Source organism: Stenella coeruleoalba, assembly GCF_951394435.1.
Source record: "Stenella coeruleoalba genome assembly, chromosome: 3".
NCBI classification, from domain to species: Eukaryota; Metazoa; Chordata; class Mammalia; order Artiodactyla; family Delphinidae; genus Stenella; species Stenella coeruleoalba.
The window spans coordinates 145,412,786-145,431,097 of record NC_137148.1 but is presented as its reverse complement, the minus strand read 5'-3'; the positions used below and the strand labels follow the sequence as shown (position 1 = coordinate 145,431,097).

Below are 18,312 nucleotides of genomic sequence, written 5' to 3'. Positions count from 1 at the left end.
TCCTCAAAAGTATTTCACGAAGTATGCTACAGGGTTTCACGGTCAGATAAGCTTGAGAAATCTCAAGTTATCAAAACCTTAGACTGCCTTCTTTATTGCAGGCCTTATCGGAGTCTTCCATATGCTTCTGTGCATTGTAAATCTCCAAGAGAGTCACGCAATGGTCAACACTTCCCTAAGTTCTTTAATCAAAGGATCTTTTTGTCAGGAAGCATTTTTCCTTAGACACAGCTTTCTAGGAGGCCCTCTTGGGAAGCACTGGATTAAGTCACAGTTGTCTCCAAGTAAGCTCTTTAAAAATGTAAATGTCACTGACACAAAGGGTTGACACATTCATACTTTATTGGTCACTGATACCTTAATGCAGATTTTTTTTTATGTTTATTTTGACATGACATTGAGAAGATGTGAGTTGGGACCACAAGAGGAAGAACAGACCATTTCGAAAGGTGGAAAGGAGACAGATCTGCCTGGTGTACCACCCACTCTAAAATGTTCCGGGGTGGGCAGGAGGAGTGTAACAACTGCGCTGGAGACTGAGCAGGAAGAAGGTAAAAAAAAAGAGTTAGGAAACATTTTGGGTGCTTTACAACCTGGCCAAGGACTCACTCCCCGTATTCATGGAAAGCCAAAGCGACTATTCACGGTATCCAGCTTCATGTACCTTCAACCAGGGCCAATCCACCATCAGCACTTAAACACTCCCCTTTTAATCACCCTGCCCATGCTTTCAAATGAACTCGAAGCAAACGAAGGGAAACAGCAACTCGTTCATTGGTCTGGTTGCCAAATGTTACAATGCCTCCAAAAAAATTCATGAAAAGGGCCATGTGGGCCATAAGTTCTCTGTGTTCTCACAGTGAGACACACGTTAATGCCTAATGTCACTAAACACTGGCCCCCTCTCTCTTACCAAAGCATCAAAGACGAGGATGTCATACTCATTACTTTGAGAATGTTCCATCATGATGTTGAAGAGGGCATCCAGAGTATCCTGGAGAAACTGGGCAAAATAATGAAGGTCTTGTAAGAAAGAGTGTAGGTGACCCAGCAGTCCCACTCATCAGTGTTTACCCAAGAGGGTGAGGGCACACATCCACCATGTGCCATGCTCAGGAGGGCCAGGTACTTTACTCACAAGAGCCAGAACTTGGAGCAACCCAGTTGTCCATCTTCAGCAGAGTGGATAATTATAGGGTGGCATTTTCACATTATAGAACACTCCACAGCAATAAAAAAAAAGAGCAAACTACTTCAACGTGGAATGACGAATATAACTCGTGAGCATTGTGCAGGGTAAGATAAGTCAGACACAGAAATGTCTATTCATTATCACTCTCTTTTTATGAAATTCAAGAACAGGCAAAAACCCCATCTATAATGATGGTAGTCAGCTTAGTGGTTACTCCCGAACAGGTTACTGATGGAGAAGGGGTAAGAGGGAACCTACTGCAATGCTAAAAATGTTCTGTACCTTGACCTAGGTGGTGGGTACACAGTTGTGTACATGTGTAACAATACACTGAACTGTACTCTTAAGATACGTGCTCCGTACATATGTTACCATATGTAGAGTATACATCAATAATATTTTTTTTCTAAAAACAAGAAAAAAAGAATGCAAAAGGGAGACAACAGAATGCCCTTTCAGATGACTTTTCCAGGCTGACAAAGGTGACAGGCCTTATTAAAGGATGTGTGGGGAATTTCCCTGCCATTGTTGAACCAGGTAGGTGGGTCAACAGTGCACAGTTAAAGCATTGATCTGGAAATCTGACCATTGCTTCTCCATGTATGGGCAATTAACTAAAATTTGATACCCCTCCCTCCTAAGAGATGGGTCAATATTTCCTATGGTCGAAACACAGAGCTACTACATAAAGATGTTCAATCTCAGAGTTTCTAGTTGTACCAGGTTCCCAATGGAAACAAGATCACCAGGACCTCTGGGAAACACTTGTCCCAATTCACAGTGCTGGAGAGACAGTTGCTTTCATTAGATTTGCGCTTCAGACACTATATTCTCCACCACCATGTGGACACAACAATACATCTGACATTTACATCGTTTTCTGCTTGTTTCACCTAAAATGTGAGCGCTGATGTCTTTCCTTTTCTCATGTTTAATACATAACATTCTCGAAGCAGCAGAAACCAAGAATACTTTTTATTTCTAACAGCAACATGTAGATAATACTAAGAGATCATACTACCATAGCAACTTACAACAACAAAAATAAATAATAGTTACTATTTGTTGAACTTTGTACATTTTCATAAGCGTTAGTTCAATTATTGTGCATTACGTGTAAGAGACTTGTGGAGTAATTTTTAAATATGTATCATCTTGAATGCTCACAACCCTGGAAAATATGTCATATTGATAACACTATCACATAAAGTTGGCAAGCAGTTGAACTGGGATCTACACCAAAGTTGATCTATTTTCAGAGACTGAGCACAACCATACTTTTCTCCTGTTCAAGATTCAGCATCACTGAACCATATCATCCCCCAGATTTACCAATAAAGGCTTCTAATGCCGACTTCGGACACTGTATCCCATTGTCAGAAGCAAAGTTGTCCTATCTCCCTCAGCACTTCATCTCTCCCCTGAAGCCACCCGTGATTTAAAGCTCTGTCACTGGTGGATGAATACAGGCAAAATGAAGCCCCACTGACCTTTACTACTTCTTCTCCATCGACAATCTTCAATTTTTCTAAATTCTCCTGTAGCAGTTGTGGCTTCATACGCCACTTCAGCAAACCCAGCAAACCCACTAAAATAGAGTCCAGACAAGCAGAATTACTATTACTGGCCTGAACTGTCTGTATCAGGACCACACACACACACACACACACACACACACACACACACACACACACACACACACACACACACACACACACACACACACACACACACACACACACACACACACACACACACACACACACAGCTATCAATGTTTCCGATACCATTCTGGGTGAGCTTTGTGGAGCACACCAGCGTAGAAATGCAGAATACATCCCGGGAGCTGACAGAGAGCCCCCCAACACTGCTGGAGCTTCGACTCAAGGTAGCCGCCTTGTTTTCCACATGGTGTCGGTAAGAAGGAAGAGTCAGGTAAGCACTGGCATCCTCCATCTTCTTGCTGTCCCCCTGGAAACAACACCTTGGTTACTTCCCCAAGCCAAGGGTATGCACCCAATGCTACACAGAGTTTGCAGTGGCCAGATTACACACTGTAGGTAGAGAGGATCAGAAACAGTGAGGGACATCATAAGAGGAGCAGTGAACATCAGCTGGTAAGGTAAGGCTGTTTTTCCACAAAATAGGCGAGAACCCAAGGTTACGTTAATGGGAAAGGGGTTGATCAACCAACCACCTGAAGGCTCCGTGGACTTCATTAATGGCACAGAGGGAACTGAAGATTCCCAAACAGGATATTTTACTTCATTCTAAGTTTTATAAGATCTTAACACAAACAAGCCCACCAGCAGGATAAGGAATCGGCTTAAAGAAGAAGTTAACAGCAAAGGCACTAGATTCTGAAAGGGATGGTATTTAGACCCTCTTCTCCCATTCACATGCCTGTGTCATTTTGGACACATTCCTTGGTCTCTCTGTGTCTCATTCTTCTCATGATTAAACTGAGAATTAACCATATTACCTACTTCTAGAAATCTGGAGCAGACTAGATGGCATAAGTCATATAGGACACTTAGTAAGATGACAGACACATAAGTCCCTTGGCATGCTGAAATGAACGACTAGAGGTAGGCATTACAGCAGTCAACATTTACTGAGCCCTTACTCTGCACTAGATGCTGCACTAAGTGCTTTGTATGCCTTAGTTCATGTCACTTAAGCCTCACAACAGTTGTTACTGTTGTGTATACTGTTATCATCTCCAGTTTACAGATGAGGAAACTGAGGCTTAAGGAGGGTGACTAAATTGAAAACTGACTGCAACTGGGACTCTGCCCCCAATGAGTTCACAATCTTTTAAACCAAGAACTACCTTGACGCGTCAAAACTGAGAAAACAGAGCCTGTACAGAAGGAAAAGGGGTGTTCTGGAAAAGCCAAAGAGACTCAGAGAAGAGTACCCTGTTATGAAGCTTTGATGAGGCTGTGTTTGCCATGCAGACCACAGGCAAAAGGGCAACTCCAACCTCCAATGCTGAGAAAGTCAAGGGCAAGGGTTTGATCCCTGTGCTGACCACTTAGGCTTTGCCCTGTTTCACAGCCATACCCTTTGCCTCCAGCCAGGGGCTAGCTAGATACGTGCCACTGTCACAGGAGTGGTTGTGGGAAAGCATGCATGTAAGATCAGGAAAATACTTCCCCACTTCTAGAGAACAGTGCAAGTCTCATGACGTAAAAATAACAGCAGCGGCCCTCTATACTCTTTTACATGGCCCTTCTGCGTGGGTCATCGTATGGTCATAAACATGGCCATCACCACTTAAGGAAAAGGAAACTGAGACTCAGCAAGACATGGAAGATGACTCCAATTTAGTCAACAGCAGGATCGGGACCCTAAATTGTGATATTTTTTCCATTAGCTACAGGGAGGAATCTCTCAAATATTTCTTGCTGGTCTTCTGTACATCCCACAGGTATCTTAACAGAGTCAAAGCCCACTCTGTAACAATAACCTTCCATTTCCTGAGAATTCCACGTACCCATCAATGTCATGCTTACATGCACTGACTCATATAATCCTCACAGTTACTCACTGAGAGCTCACAGATGAGGACACGGAGGCCCAGAGAAGTTACGACTTTGTACAAAAGGCCTCACAGCTGGGAAGCCCCTATGTGTGTGACTCTGGGGTCCCTGCTCTTAATTACCAAGCCATCCTGCCATCTCCCCCTCACTTCCTGCATGCTCCCCACTGCAGAGTTAATACCAGCTCATGGTACCTTTAGGACAACCAAGTCATGGCATCCGTCATGCAGAGTGGTCCCATCTTCCTTCATCAACTTCACATAGGACATGGCAAAGTTCTTTTCTCCTTTATCCTTGGCTGAAAATAGCATTGTTGAGGTCAGGAAAAAAAAAGATACTTGGGCCACCCAATGATCCCACCCCTCTCCCCTTAGGGGTTTTGCAGAGATGCCATTTGGTTGGGCACTCACATTCCAGGGATGACCGATGTCGAAACATGAATCGCAGGTGGATCCTCTGCATGTCTTCAATAGGGACGGCCACCTCAATAGGCAGAAACCAGAGCTCAGGAGACAATGAGTTAAAGAGCCCTCCCCACTCCACCCCGCCCCCCGCAAAAGGCAGCCTGACCATTTAACTTAGAGTGCTGCGTGCTGATTTATTACCCAGCCATCAAGCCTGATGAACTGTAAATACATTACATAAGAACTGGCTATGAAGAGAAAATAAAGTACCAAATGTAATCCATTTGGCAAATTGCATTCCCAGCCAATGAAAAGAGATCTGTAAATTATAGTGAGGAAACATGAATCTCTCCAAATTGATATAAAAGTCACATAACTTTAGCACAGGATTTAATGCACTGCAAACTGCACAGTGCACATTTTCCTTACACACTCCAGGAGTCTGGGCAGTTGCAGCAGGGCTTAGAAAATTAACAGTGCCCATTAGGGGGCTTGATGGGGGACTGTCATTTATGTAAATTAATAAAAATGCTTGAATCCAATCATATTCGGGAAAATCCTAGGCCTCATTCCCATCTTTGGTTTTTCCTCCAAGGACACTGGGCCAAGACAATCACCCCTTGGTCACCCAGTGTCACTGTCCAGTGAGTGGTCTGCTGTACCCTTGACTGAGGTGCTTTTGGCCTGTCTCTGGACTATCCCACCTCCCAAAGCCCCACAGCGATCCCTGTATTATACAATTCAGGCCCAGACAGAGAAGCTTAGCTACCTGTGAGAAAAACCACTCAGATTTTCTGTGGATACTTTCTGCTCCAGAAAATGAAATTTGAGCCCAAAGAGGTCCACCACTTGTTTGTGTGTCTCAGAGCACAAGAGCTGAGAGTCACATGGGCAGCTGTTGTCCAATTCATTCTTTCACTGCATATTGAATCAATACTATAAGCTACAATCATGTGAAGCACGGGCCATGCTGACATAAGGCACAGTCCCACTCAAAGAGCTCATGGCCCACACAGGGCAACACATAATTATCACCATGTGATGAGGGCTAGCAAAGAGATATAACTGGGGTACAAGAGAGCACAGAGAAAACAACCTGGTCCAACAGCTCTCTGACCCCAAAGCTGGGTAGGTCATCACTTTTAAGAGAGTGAGTACAGGGAGACCCACTGAGGAAAACAGGAATATAGGTGACAATGCAAGAACCACTGAGGTTTGAAGAGCTACCTCTGAAAGGGAAGTCTTATGAATACCTTCAGTTTGGGTTCAGAGCACAGAGTGAGTAAAGACTGCTATTAATTACAAGGCAGAGACATCTGAAGCTGTAATCAAGCTTCACTGTCCATTAAATTAATTCCGAACTCCACTTCCAATGCATGATATTCCCTTCTGCTTCAGTGTGACAATCTGGTAATGCAAATATTTGTGGTTAATGCCACTTCCATCTGAGGTACCCTCCCAACGGTGTACCTACCAGGTATTAAATAGCTTTTTATAGCCTCACATTTGCTCCCAAGCTCTGTCACTCCTCACTGCTGAGTAAAACGACACAACTTGATGTCTTGGGCACAGTCCACAAGATCACCTGACAATGCCACGGTGGCTATAGCTGCCGGGCCGCTGAAGGGTGATCAAGAGGACCGGGCGGTCGCCCACTGGGCCACTATTTCCACTGCCTGACACACCACCAGAGACATGCTAGGCTACTGTTTCAGATCTTAGGGAGTCTTAGAGTCCCCCAACTATTATCATCATCATTATTATTATTATTACCTTGACTGTTTCCATCCACCGTGGCTGTTTGACTTGATAGTACACGACGGACCGATATTCATTCATAGGTTTGTCCCCAGCTCCCACGCAAATTGCATTCTGACCCAAGAAAAATGAAGAGAGAGAAAACACTATAGAATTGCTATTTTCTATGCTTGGGCAATTTTGGTCCCGAGGCCAAGGCTGGCCACAGGGCCTGGGATAACCCTGCCTTCTTTAAGCCTTCTGCCAGGTACCCTTCTACATTACGGATTTATACATGAATGTGCCAGGCCCTGGGAGCGACAGCTGCTTAACTATAGAAATTCTATTACTTGCATTCTGGAAACCACTGAAGCGCAGCAGGAGCTGACGTGGCTGCCCTATTGTCAACGGTAACCAGCCTTGGAGCTGCTGCGCGCTGCCAGTCTTATTAATTCTATTTGTTTCCCACATCTGAATTGCACAAAGTTACCAAACAGGCTCAGATCAGCCAAGCAGCAGCCCGTTCCGATGGATTTCTGATGCTAACACACCCAGGTGCTGGCGGGAGCTGGGCAAGCGGAGGGAGCTTGGGTTTCAGACAGACACATGGGCAGAGGGGGCTAAAGGAGCCCACAGCTAGGGAGCATCTTCCAGGTACCAGGCCCACACTAAGCACTGGGATACGGGCATGAGTCAGAGAGTAAACCTGACACGAGGGCTCACAGTGTGGTGTAGGAATCATTATATGAGCAGACAAATCACTAGGCAATGTGAAGTGATGACAGATATATGTATCCAGTTGTCCGCTGGTATCCACAGGGGCTTGGTTCCAGGGCCCTCCCTTCCCCGCCACTGATTAAAAAAAAAAAAAAAAATCCACAGATGCTCACATCCCTTATATAAAACAGTGTAAACAGTGTAGTACAGTTGAACTTCTGCATCTGCAGATGCAGAACCTGCAGGTACAGAGGGCTGACTGTATAATACTATGGGGCACAGAGAAAGGACACTTCAGTGTCCCCTGAAGACTCAGGGACTATTTCTTGGAGGTGATGACAGTTGAAGTTCTTGAAGAAAGCTTCCAAGTTGGCTTTGAGCAGAAACACAGGAACGACATTCTGAGAGAGAGTGAGCACAGAGCAAGCATACCTACATAGGATATTTATTCTTAAAAAATCACCCTCAGAGTAACAAGGAATAACCTTGCAATAGAGTATGCCAACCCCTAATTCTATCTCTGTGCTCATTCCAGTTGTTTGGCCCCAAAACAAGATCTAAGGTAGGGTCACTCAGAAGGGGCCTAAGTTCAGTTTTCATACCAGAACAAGAGATTTCAACCTCAAGTCTTCAGAGATCTAGGGACATGAGGATTGGTTTTGCAGCCCCAAGCCCCCAAACCACAAAACTGTGTGCCTCTGGGCACTTTTATGGTGAGAGAATCCACGACTCTCACTAGATTCCATCAGATTCTCCAGTGGATTCCCCACCAGGCTAAAGGACCAAAGCTGGCCACTCTGGGCCCCTGGGAAAGCAAGCTAAGCTGCGGGAAGGATAATTCTGTCCCTCTGTACTTCTGAGCTATAGGGAAAGAATGAGTTCAGTTTCAATATTGACTGATGCTACATATGGTCAGATCAAACCCATCTGAAAATAAGGCTACAGCATCCTTTCAAAACTTATCTCTGAAAAAACAAGGACAACCAGGGAACTGCAAATGAGGGAAGACATACAACTCTCTTTTCAATGGTATGGCGCCTTTCAGAACTTCTTGAGGTGCTGAACTAAAAACATGCTTCCAAAGTTGTCCTAACCATTTAGAGAGTGCTTTGTGCCCAGCATTATGCTAAGCCCTTTACACGAACTGCCTCACTCAATTCAATCCTCACAACCGCCTCTGACGATTACTGTCATTATCCCCATTTCAGAACTGAGTAAACTGAGACCTTGAGAAGTTACATCACTTGCCCCAAAAGGTACCAACGCCCGGACTACATCTCAGACCCTCTAATTCTTTGCCCAGTGTTCCCTCTGTAACAACCTAGATGCCTTCCAGCCTCCTAAGATTTATAGCTAGTGACAATGATGGGCTTACCATTTCTGTAGCTCAGCTGAATCCACATAGCTTATAAAAACTGAAAATACACATGTATCTGCGGTGAAAGTAAAGCTGCTGTACAACATGCAGCTGAATCCCACAAAACTATCCTGATGATGAAAATTTTTGATTGCCTAAAGCTGGAGAAAACAGTCTCAGTATTATTCTGAGAAAGACCTAAGACAGCTCCCTCCCTCGCAACACTTCAGAGATAAAACCGAATGTCGCTGGGTGTGTAGAAAGAGCATTGTGACCAGGGACGGGGCCGGTTTTCAGGAAAATATAGCTTTGTGCTTGTCTCCAGTGAACCTATTCAATAATTTTCCCTATTGTCCACCCCCATGGCTCCCTGTTAACAACGAGAGCCCCTAACTGGCTTCAGGTCAGTAGAAGGAAGCCTGGAAATTTTAAAGCCGACTTGGCCTTGGTGGACACACTTCAGCAGGAGGAAAAATCAGGCTCCAAACACAGGTCTTGTTTACCTCGTAGGAATCACCTGAGGAATAAATGACACCAGGGGTGTGAACGCATTTCGAGAGCCAGGAAGTGCTTTAGGCTGACAAGGTCGGTCTTATCATGGGAAGATGTCAGTTGGTGTCCACGAGGCAGTAACCAAGCCTGCGACAGCTCTACCTTTCTGGTAATAGTGAACTTCGATGAACACCTGTTATGTCAATTACCTCAGCTGGCATTCACAAGAGTAAGGTGCCACTGCTGGTCTCAGTTTCAGACAGAGTCTCCTAGGCGTAGAGAGATTATGTAATTTGCTCCAGGTCATCCCGCTAATCAGGGCTGAGCTGGGCTTTCGGCCTGGATGCCTGGCCCCAGAGGTCATGTCTTAAGCACTACACAGCACTGCCCCCCATGCCCTACCTCCAGCCCTGTAACCTGGCTGGTCTCAGAAGAGCAAAGGTCTCTCAGCCCGGCATCTGAGCATTTTTACTTCTTGAAATTGCTTTAGCTATCCCCACTGGATTGTCTGTTTGACCCCCTCAGATCCTTTCCAGGGCTTCAGCCTGCAGTTGGTCTGCTTTTCCTAAATGTTACCTCCTTCCTGTTGCTGAGTATTTACCACATACCAGGTGCCTTACACCTACCATTTTGTATAAACAGCAACCCCACAAGGAAGAGATTATTATTCCTCTTTTATAGACATGTAAACTTGCCTAAGATCACACAGCTAATAGGAGGGGAGGGTGGGATTTGACTGCTGTCAGTCTGATCTCAGAGCCCAGCCTATTAGCTTTTCTGCTATGGGTCCTCCTGAGCAAGGTCGTTGAGACCCCAAAGTGAGCCAAGGACAAGTCTAACCTACTCTATCCTCCGACCCCACTCTTCCTAGGAGCGGGAGGACAAATCGATACCCCTAAAGGGGACTGTTCCCACCAACATCAAACAGGAACGTTTAAGTGTGCTGCCTGACACTTAATTAGGCAGTAATATTTATTTCTGCAAGTAGAGAAAGAAAAGCCTCCCACAGGCTTCCTTAGCAATTTTCAATAGTCAGTCAACTGAACTCCCCCTAACTTCCCTCACAGATGAAACTGCAAATTATCGCTGTGCCCCACAGTTACCTCTCCATTTCTGCCCCCAAATTCCTGCCTATGTATTCATCTTTGATAAGTGCGTCCGTTCAGCCTGGTTGGGTGTGACACGAAAGGATGGCAGAGTCGGAAGTACAAATGGTTCAGAAACGAGATAAGAGGTCTGCTTTCCCATTAACCGTTCCTTCTAATTTGTCCTTCGGCAACATCGAGGGCAAGCACATCAGCGTTTTAAAAAATGAGGCTGAGGTTGAAAAGTTCTCCAACAGGTAGTTGGATAAAAATGACTTCAGGGCTTCCCTGGTGGCGCAGTGGTTGGGAGTCCGCCTGCCGATGCAGGGGACGCGGGTTCGTGCCCCGGTCTGGGAGGGTGCCGCGGAGTGGCTGGGCCCGTGGGCCATGGCCGCTGGGCCTGCGCGTCCGGAGCCTGTGCTCCGCGACGGGAGAGGCCGCGGCCGTGGGAGGCCCGCGTACCGCAAAAAAAAAAAAAAAAAAAAAAAAGACTTCAAAGCATGGTCTATGCATTGGTGAAACCCAATTTCCCTTTCAGATAAAAACCCTCTGCTCTTCCTTTGTGTTTCTTTGAGCAAAGTGTCTCTTACTTATTTTATTTTTCAGAAAAGTTTCAAAATCCAACAAAAAGAGGATTAAGTTAAATCCTTGGATCTTGCTCAACTAGATATTAATTAATGGGACTAGTCTTTCCAAACAAAAAGGTAATTGCGATGATTTCTTTAAATTTAAAAAATAATTATGACTCTTCCCAGAATTTGATGGGAGTGGTTATTAGCCTCATTTTTTAAATGAGAAATAAATTGGAGGCTTTTTTTTAATGTACACGCATTAGAGTGAAGTGTTTAATAAGAGGGACTGGAACCTGAAATCAAACCCCATCTCTGCCATATACTAACTTTACGACCCTGGGAAAGTTGTCTCACTTGACAAAGGTTTAGTTTCCCCCTTTGTAAAAGTGGGGAAAATAACAGTAATGCAACCTACTTATCACAGTGCCTGGCATGTAGCAATGCCTCTGTGAATGCCAGTTATTCGTAGGTAGAGGGTAGCAAAACCTGCCTGAGCTCCAGGCCCCCAGGCTAAAGCAGAAGATCTATCAATATTCACAGCCCTACCCTCCGGTGCTATCTGATCACCTCCTGCGGCCTAAGAGGAATATCTGCCCACGCTGAAACTTCTGCTGAGAGCTGATTTTATTTTCAGCTAAGTACTCGGAAAGGAGAAATTGAGAAGCAAAACCCTCCCACACACTGGACACAACTGCTGACAACCTTAAAGGAAATATAAGTAAATAAATGTAAACACACATGACAAATATTGTACAGGACATCTGCTGTATAAATACAGCAATATGCTTTGCATTCTTGAATTCACTCTGCTGGCCCTCTGGAGACCAATTTACGGATAAGGCTTTCCACCAGAATGTCTGGCTGAGTGCTAGAGAGTTAGATTAAGTGTTGGGAATGTCTGTTTTGAGGACATCCTGAGTCTTCACACCAGCCCAAGGCTCCGTATTGATCCTTTTTCTTGCCATGGAATTTTGCCTGAATAAACCAGCTCAGGTTTCGATGAGAACAACATTTTAACTGTGAAAAGCTAACCTATAAACTGAGGTGCCAAGCAAAAAAAAGAAGAGGTCATGAAAGGAAAGGAACAGACACTGAAAAGCCAACTGCTTTGGGGTAAAGAAAGAACAACACCAGGTCTTATTACGGGCTACTGTGCCAGCCAAGCTCTAAAGGTGTCGATCCCCTTACTCAACACCACCCCGCAGGCCCCTGGCATTTAGAGAGCAGGATCGGGAACGGGAAAAGAAAATCTTTATGAACAGAGGCACCCTAGGGGAGCCCTGTCACCCAGAGCAACAGCAGGGTCCCTTACAGGAAGCGTTTTGCCATCCTCCGCGCACACACACATGATCACTTCCACATTCCTCTGAGTGGTCTTGTTGTACTTGTCAAAGTCACCTTGTAAGAGAGTGATGTAGATGTCATTCCTGACGTCCCCTGTGGCACAGGGAGAGAGACAACAGTTGGAGTCTGTGTAGCAGGAGAGGCACTGACTAGAGGGCGCGGGGAGTTGGGGAGCTGGTGCAAGTGCCACACCTTGTCTGTTAATGAAGTTAAAATCAGAACGATTTGGAAAAGCATTTTTACTTCACCAGGGAGGCTGGAGCAGTAGGTAAAAAGAGGATGGAGGAACAGTAGGGAACTAGTTGCAAAAAGGGAGGTAGGATGGTCACCACTGGCCGTATTTTTTTCTCCATTAAAAATCATTTAATTTTCATCCTCTAGTGACACCTTCTGGGAAGGCAAAGGCAAACTCCAATTGGATTGATCTTGGTGCATGAATAACAACCACAGATGGTTCTCTCCGCAGATCTCTTACTGTGCAGAAGCAGACAGAATGACTTTCTGTGTCCGAGGAACACGGATGGGGTGAGGGACGAGGTGTGGAGGGTCTTCAGGAATGGGGAGGTGAGAGCTGAAAACCCTACAGGGGAATGCACAAGGGACTGATGTCTCAGTGAAGCAGGCATAGATAAATTACACCACCAGTGGACCACCATGCAACTGTGGACGGAAGGGGTAAGTCAGCGAGAGTAGTTATGGACACAAGTCCTACACTCAAGTTGAAGGCAAAGAGGGAAGTTTCAAAAGAGTGCTGTCATGCAGTCCCATTTACTTTCTTTTATTACATACACATTTGGAAAATACGTATCGTGGTTACTTCTGGAGACAAAGATTTGAGAGAGCTTTTAAGGTTTCACTTTAAATCTTTTCATGCCATTTGGACATTTTACAATGAGCGTGGACTCTTTTGGTAATTAAAAAATAGCTTAACAATTTAAGAGAATGTCAGTATTCACCCCAGAAGGAGTGAAATTATTCCACGTGTAGTAAAGTGGAAAGGATGTCCATGATAAATTATTAAGTGAGAAGTGAGCTGCAGAACGCTATGTAAAGTATAATAAGTAATGGTATATGAAGTATATGAAGTGTGGTTCCCATTTGTGGGGGGGTGGGTGCATGTGTGTGTATTTATGTGTTTGTGTTTATTATGGGAATGCATAGAAGATTTCTGGATATACAACAATTGTTTTCAGTGGTTACCTTCAGAGAGAGAAATAGAGAAAAACAGTAGAAAAGAAGTAGTTGACTTTTTAAAAAGAAAATGGATCACACTAGCTAGACCACCCCCAGCCCCGCCCAGGGGGAAGGAGAACCTGGCATGATGATCTCCGGGAAGCCCAGCTTCCTGGCCACCACGGTGGTCCTGTCCACCAGGTGTGGGTAGTCCTTGCGGATCTGAATGATGTCACCCACAAGCATCTTCATGGTCACCCAGAGGCCTGGAAGGGAACGCTCATGGTGAAGAGTCAACTTCAAGGTGTTCCCTCAGCCTCACCCTCCCATCATCTCTCCCCTTGGTCTCTCTCTGGAGGAGACCATGGAAGCAGAGACAAGCGGCCACAGATGCAGTGACCCAGCCCCGGGGGAGGATGCAAGGCAGGATGCAGAGGGGCTCTAGAGCAAGACACCTCCAACTTAAATCCCACAGGTTACTTCTGGCAGGATCAGCTTCTGTCAAATCATTGCACCCTTCTAAACCCAGACTTTGTAAAGTGGGTTTGATACCATCTATCTCACAGGACCGTGGGAAGGATGAAATTGAACAAGGAAACATTTTACAGTGCCTGACACATAGGAGATAGGCTATACCAATTCCCTTCTTCCTTCAGGCACTAGGACATGCCTCCTTCTGCTTCCCATTTAGAGATTTCCAGCTCTGTAGATCACACTCCCCCATTCCTCACAACGGTCTGTCTGGAAGGAAGGCTATGTTTCCCAGGGTTTAGGAGTTTGATCTGTTTGCCACAGAATCAAGGGATCTCAAGCTGAAGTCAGGCCCAGCCCACTTGGCCTGTTGGCACTCTACCTTGCCCTCCGCTGTCTCCCTTGGAGGCTGTGACTTTGCCCAGCAGGCTGTGCAGGAAGTCATTCTCAGCTGTCACCCTAGAAAGGAAAAGAGAGCACAAAATACTTGCGTGGTACCCCCATGGGGTCCCTACCTTGTGGTTCCAGGAGCTCCAGAAAGCTGCCCAACCCCTCCATACACCTTAGGTGAAAAGTGAGCCTGCCCATGTCAGCTCAGAGAGTGTACCTGCCATCAAGAAGCACATCTCTCTTTTTCACAGAGCAACATGGCTCTGAAATTTGGGGAATACCAATGCTACAAGTAGAGGCCATTTTTATTCCTAGGAAAACTCTTAAAAAGGAAGGATTCCCAAGCCCTCAAAATGAGCTCAGCAAGGTGGAAAAGGCTTTAGCTGCTCATACGAAGTCCTAATCCCATGACTTAGAGTCACTGACCTCATTATCTGTAACAAAACACCATCCTCCTTAGACAAACGAGGACAAAGTTCTGAAACTACGGATCCGGCTTTCTCAAACTTGTTTTAGATCAAGGAAAGGATATTCACCCTCCTCACTACCCTCCTCTAAAGTCATGGATATTTCCACCCGCAAGAATTAGGTTCTGATTTCCTGTTATATGCTCCTGATACGCTGCTGCTTCACAGCTTCATGGTCCCTGTCATACTTAGTCTTTTGTTCATTTAATTCTGCATCTAAACATAAGCTTCAGGAAGAAAGGGCCACGTCGACCTTGTTCCCCACCTCATCCCCCCACGCCTGGCACAACGCCCAGCCCTCTGCCAGCCTTCAGTCAAAGTCCGTTGAATAAATAACATCTGATGAACGAATAGGTGAGAAGCTGCTTGGTTTTTTGTTCACCCCAAATTCATAGTTCATCTAAGGGTTCAATCTTGGTGGTGTACATTCAATAGGTTGGGACAAATATATAACAACATATGTCCATCCCTCCCACACTCCTGATAACTACTCATCCCTTTGTTGTCTCCATAGTTTTGCCTTTTCCAGAATGTTATATAGTTGAAATCATACAGTATGTAGCCTTCTCAGATTGGCTTCTTTCACTTCTAATACACATTTAAGGTTCCTCCATGTCTTTTCGTGGCTTAATAGCTCATTTCTTCTTAGTTCTGAATGGTATTCCATTGTCTTGAATGTACCACAGTTTATTTATCCATTCACCTACCGAAGGACATCTTGGTTGCTTCCAAGTTTGGGCAACTATGAATAAAGCTGCTATAAACATTTGTGTGCAGGTTTTTGTGTGGACATATTTTCAACTTCTTTGAGTAAATACCAAGAAGCATGATTGTTGGATCATATGGTAAGAGTATGTTTAATTTTATAAGAAACCAACACACTGTCTTCCAAAGTGGCTGCGCCATTTTGCGTTCCCACCAGCAATGGGTAAGAATATTTGTTGCTTCACATCCTCACCAGTATTTTGGTGTCGTTAGTGTTCTGGATTTTGGCCACTCTGATGGGTATGTAGTAGTTATCTCATTGTTGTTTTAATTTGCATTTCCCCGATGACATTTGATGTGGAACATCTTTTCATGTGCTTATTTGCCATTTGTATATCTACTTTGGTAAGGGGTCTGTTAAGGTCTTTGGCCCATTTTTAAATTGGGTCATTTTCTTATGGTTGATTTTTAATAGTTCTTTGTATAAGCTGCTTGGTTTTGAATGCCTCAGCACTGAGACCATCATTCTCAACCTGCCCTCCTCCTGGGAGGTCCTACCTGGGCTATCATCAACTCAGGGAATCAGTTCACCCTGCTTTTGTGTGGCCCTCAATCAGAAAGGATGTGGTTTCAGAGAATGGAAAGAAATGGGAAATCTCTCACGGGTGAAAAGGGATGAAGTGCTGCTTTTCTTCATCACTCTCTGCTTTCCCCTTGATGATGTCTGTTATATCCATAACTAGAAAGAAAAGAGAAATGAATTAATGGTTTAAGCCCTCTTGCTCCCAGGAAAGGGTAAGAATGGGATGAGCTTGTAGGGCAGGAGGCTGGGACAGGAAAGCCTAAAAAGGCAAGCAAGCCAGCATGAGACGATATACAGACAGCAAGGATTCATTACAGGCAACAACTGGCAAACGCCTCTGGGCAAACCGGGCTGGGAGGTCAACAGTCAGGGAAGCATCCAAGAACCCAGGGCTTGGCAGAGGCCAAAAGGAAAGAGTCAGAGCCGTGCTTATGGAATTAAGCTTATGGAATTAATTAGGTTTGGACCTGACATATTTGTACTGGATGTTTACTGTGCTGACAAAACCCAAGCGCGGTGACTCCCTGTGGCATCTGAACACCTATTCACCCTCTTTTCGTAAACGTGCTCATAGGCACAGACACGTTATCTGTGGATCCTTGAACCCTGCATTTCCAGAGGGATCCTCTGAAACTTCTTAAATCAGCCACTGAAGGTCCATAAAAAACCAAGGTAAAGAACTCCTGCACTAGAGCAGGGATTATAGAAATGGGGGCAGGGGGAGGAGCACTGAGACATGCTAGCCAAATAGAGCCAAAACCCTAGTAGCATGAAATTCCTCAAACACTCCAGGCCCCAGTCAGGGAGCCATTAAAACTGCTTGGGTAATAATCAACTAGTGATTGCATCTAGCTCAAGAGAGGAGGTACGGAACTGAGAGAAGGAGGGGAAACTGTTATTGGAACCTGACCAGCATCCATTCTCTCTGATGAACAGAACCCCCCCTTGCCCATTCTCAGTGAGAATGATTTGGGTAGAACCATCTCCCTCTGGCTCCAGAGTTTTTCATACTGTAAATTCAATTGAGTTCCTGGATCCAGCTATGCCTGAAGCAATCTATTCCTAAACCTTTCAGTTACACCAGATTGCTGTCACCTGAAACCAAAAGAGAGAGCCAGCTACACCTGGAGACAAAGACACACTTTGCAGTAAGGCTGAAGGACCCTCACTGCCTTAACAGGGACATTGTGATGCCAAAAGTGTCCCTCATATAGAATCAGAGAATTTAGACCAAGGCATGGATCAACCAGGTCCAAGTCCCTCATTTTGCAGATAATGAAACTAAGGCCCTGGGGAATAAGCTTGTCCAAGATCGCCTAGCTAGCTAGCTAGCAACAATGCTAAGCTGAAACACCAGCTGGCTCAGTATAAGCTAACTTCTTCCGCTTTGCCACTTTGCAAGCAGTGCCAGGGGACTCACTGGACAGCCAGCTGGTTTGTGATAACAGATCAGGGTGTCCTGAAGTGAGAAACCTGAAACACTGGGTTTAGATATGGTATACAAGGATTATAAATGGTACACAACTAAAATGTTATACTTTTAAAAAAAGAAGTAAAACTCCCATATCAAATTGCTATTTCCACAGGTATTTAAATTGTCTTTTAAGAAAAAAAATGTACTTCAGTTTAAATAAAGAAGGTTCCTTAAGAGAAAATATATTGGGTAAATAATAGTGCAAGTGACAGTCAAATATAACAAAAACTGTAAAAGTGGGACAAGAATGATGAAGTCTTGGAAACCCCCAAGGGAGTTAAGGCTTGGAAAGCAGCGTGGAGGTGCTGCTGCTCTCAGCAGCCTCATTCGGTTGTGCCAGCTCTCCACACGTCCACTTCCAGCTGGAATTTCTATGTGTGGTGGCTGACTCATTCTGTGTAACTGCATTTCCTGTCCTGGATATTTTTTTTAAAATGATTTGCGCCTCATAATTAGATCCCACCCATATTGTTCTTCCTTTTTCACTGTGCTGGGGAGTGAAGGTGCCGACTGCTCAGACTGCACTGTGGTCCCAGCGCTCTGCTCCAGACACGGGGATTCCATCATTCACCGTCTTCATCATAAATCTAGACTTAGTTACCAA

General features: G+C 45.0%; 1 protein-coding gene across 9 annotated transcripts in view; it reads right to left on the bottom strand.

Moving 5' to 3' along the window:
* Positions 1 to 18,312, bottom strand: part of DOCK2 (dedicator of cytokinesis 2) — a 416,438-nt gene that overhangs the window by 337,761 nt on the left and 60,365 nt on the right. For 8 of the 9 annotated variants that reach the window (XM_079918428.1, XM_079918434.1, XM_079918435.1 and 5 more), the window contains 10 exons: positions 16,315 to 16,390; positions 14,472 to 14,548; positions 13,759 to 13,884; positions 12,414 to 12,538; positions 6,915 to 7,013; positions 5,148 to 5,220; positions 4,932 to 5,035; positions 2,980 to 3,163; positions 2,683 to 2,780; positions 914 to 1,003 (listed from right to left, as the gene is read on the bottom strand). In XM_079918428.1, coding sequence (XP_079774554.1) covers positions 914 to 1,003; positions 2,683 to 2,780; positions 2,980 to 3,163; positions 4,932 to 5,035; positions 5,148 to 5,220; positions 6,915 to 7,013; positions 12,414 to 12,538; positions 13,759 to 13,884; positions 14,472 to 14,548; positions 16,315 to 16,390 — 1,052 coding nt within the window. The remainder of the gene's footprint in view (positions 1 to 913; positions 1,004 to 2,682; positions 2,781 to 2,979; positions 3,164 to 4,931; positions 5,036 to 5,147; positions 5,221 to 6,914; positions 7,014 to 12,413; positions 12,539 to 13,758; positions 13,885 to 14,471; positions 14,549 to 16,314; positions 16,391 to 18,312) is intronic. The other variant, XM_079918432.1, reaches the window with a different exon arrangement.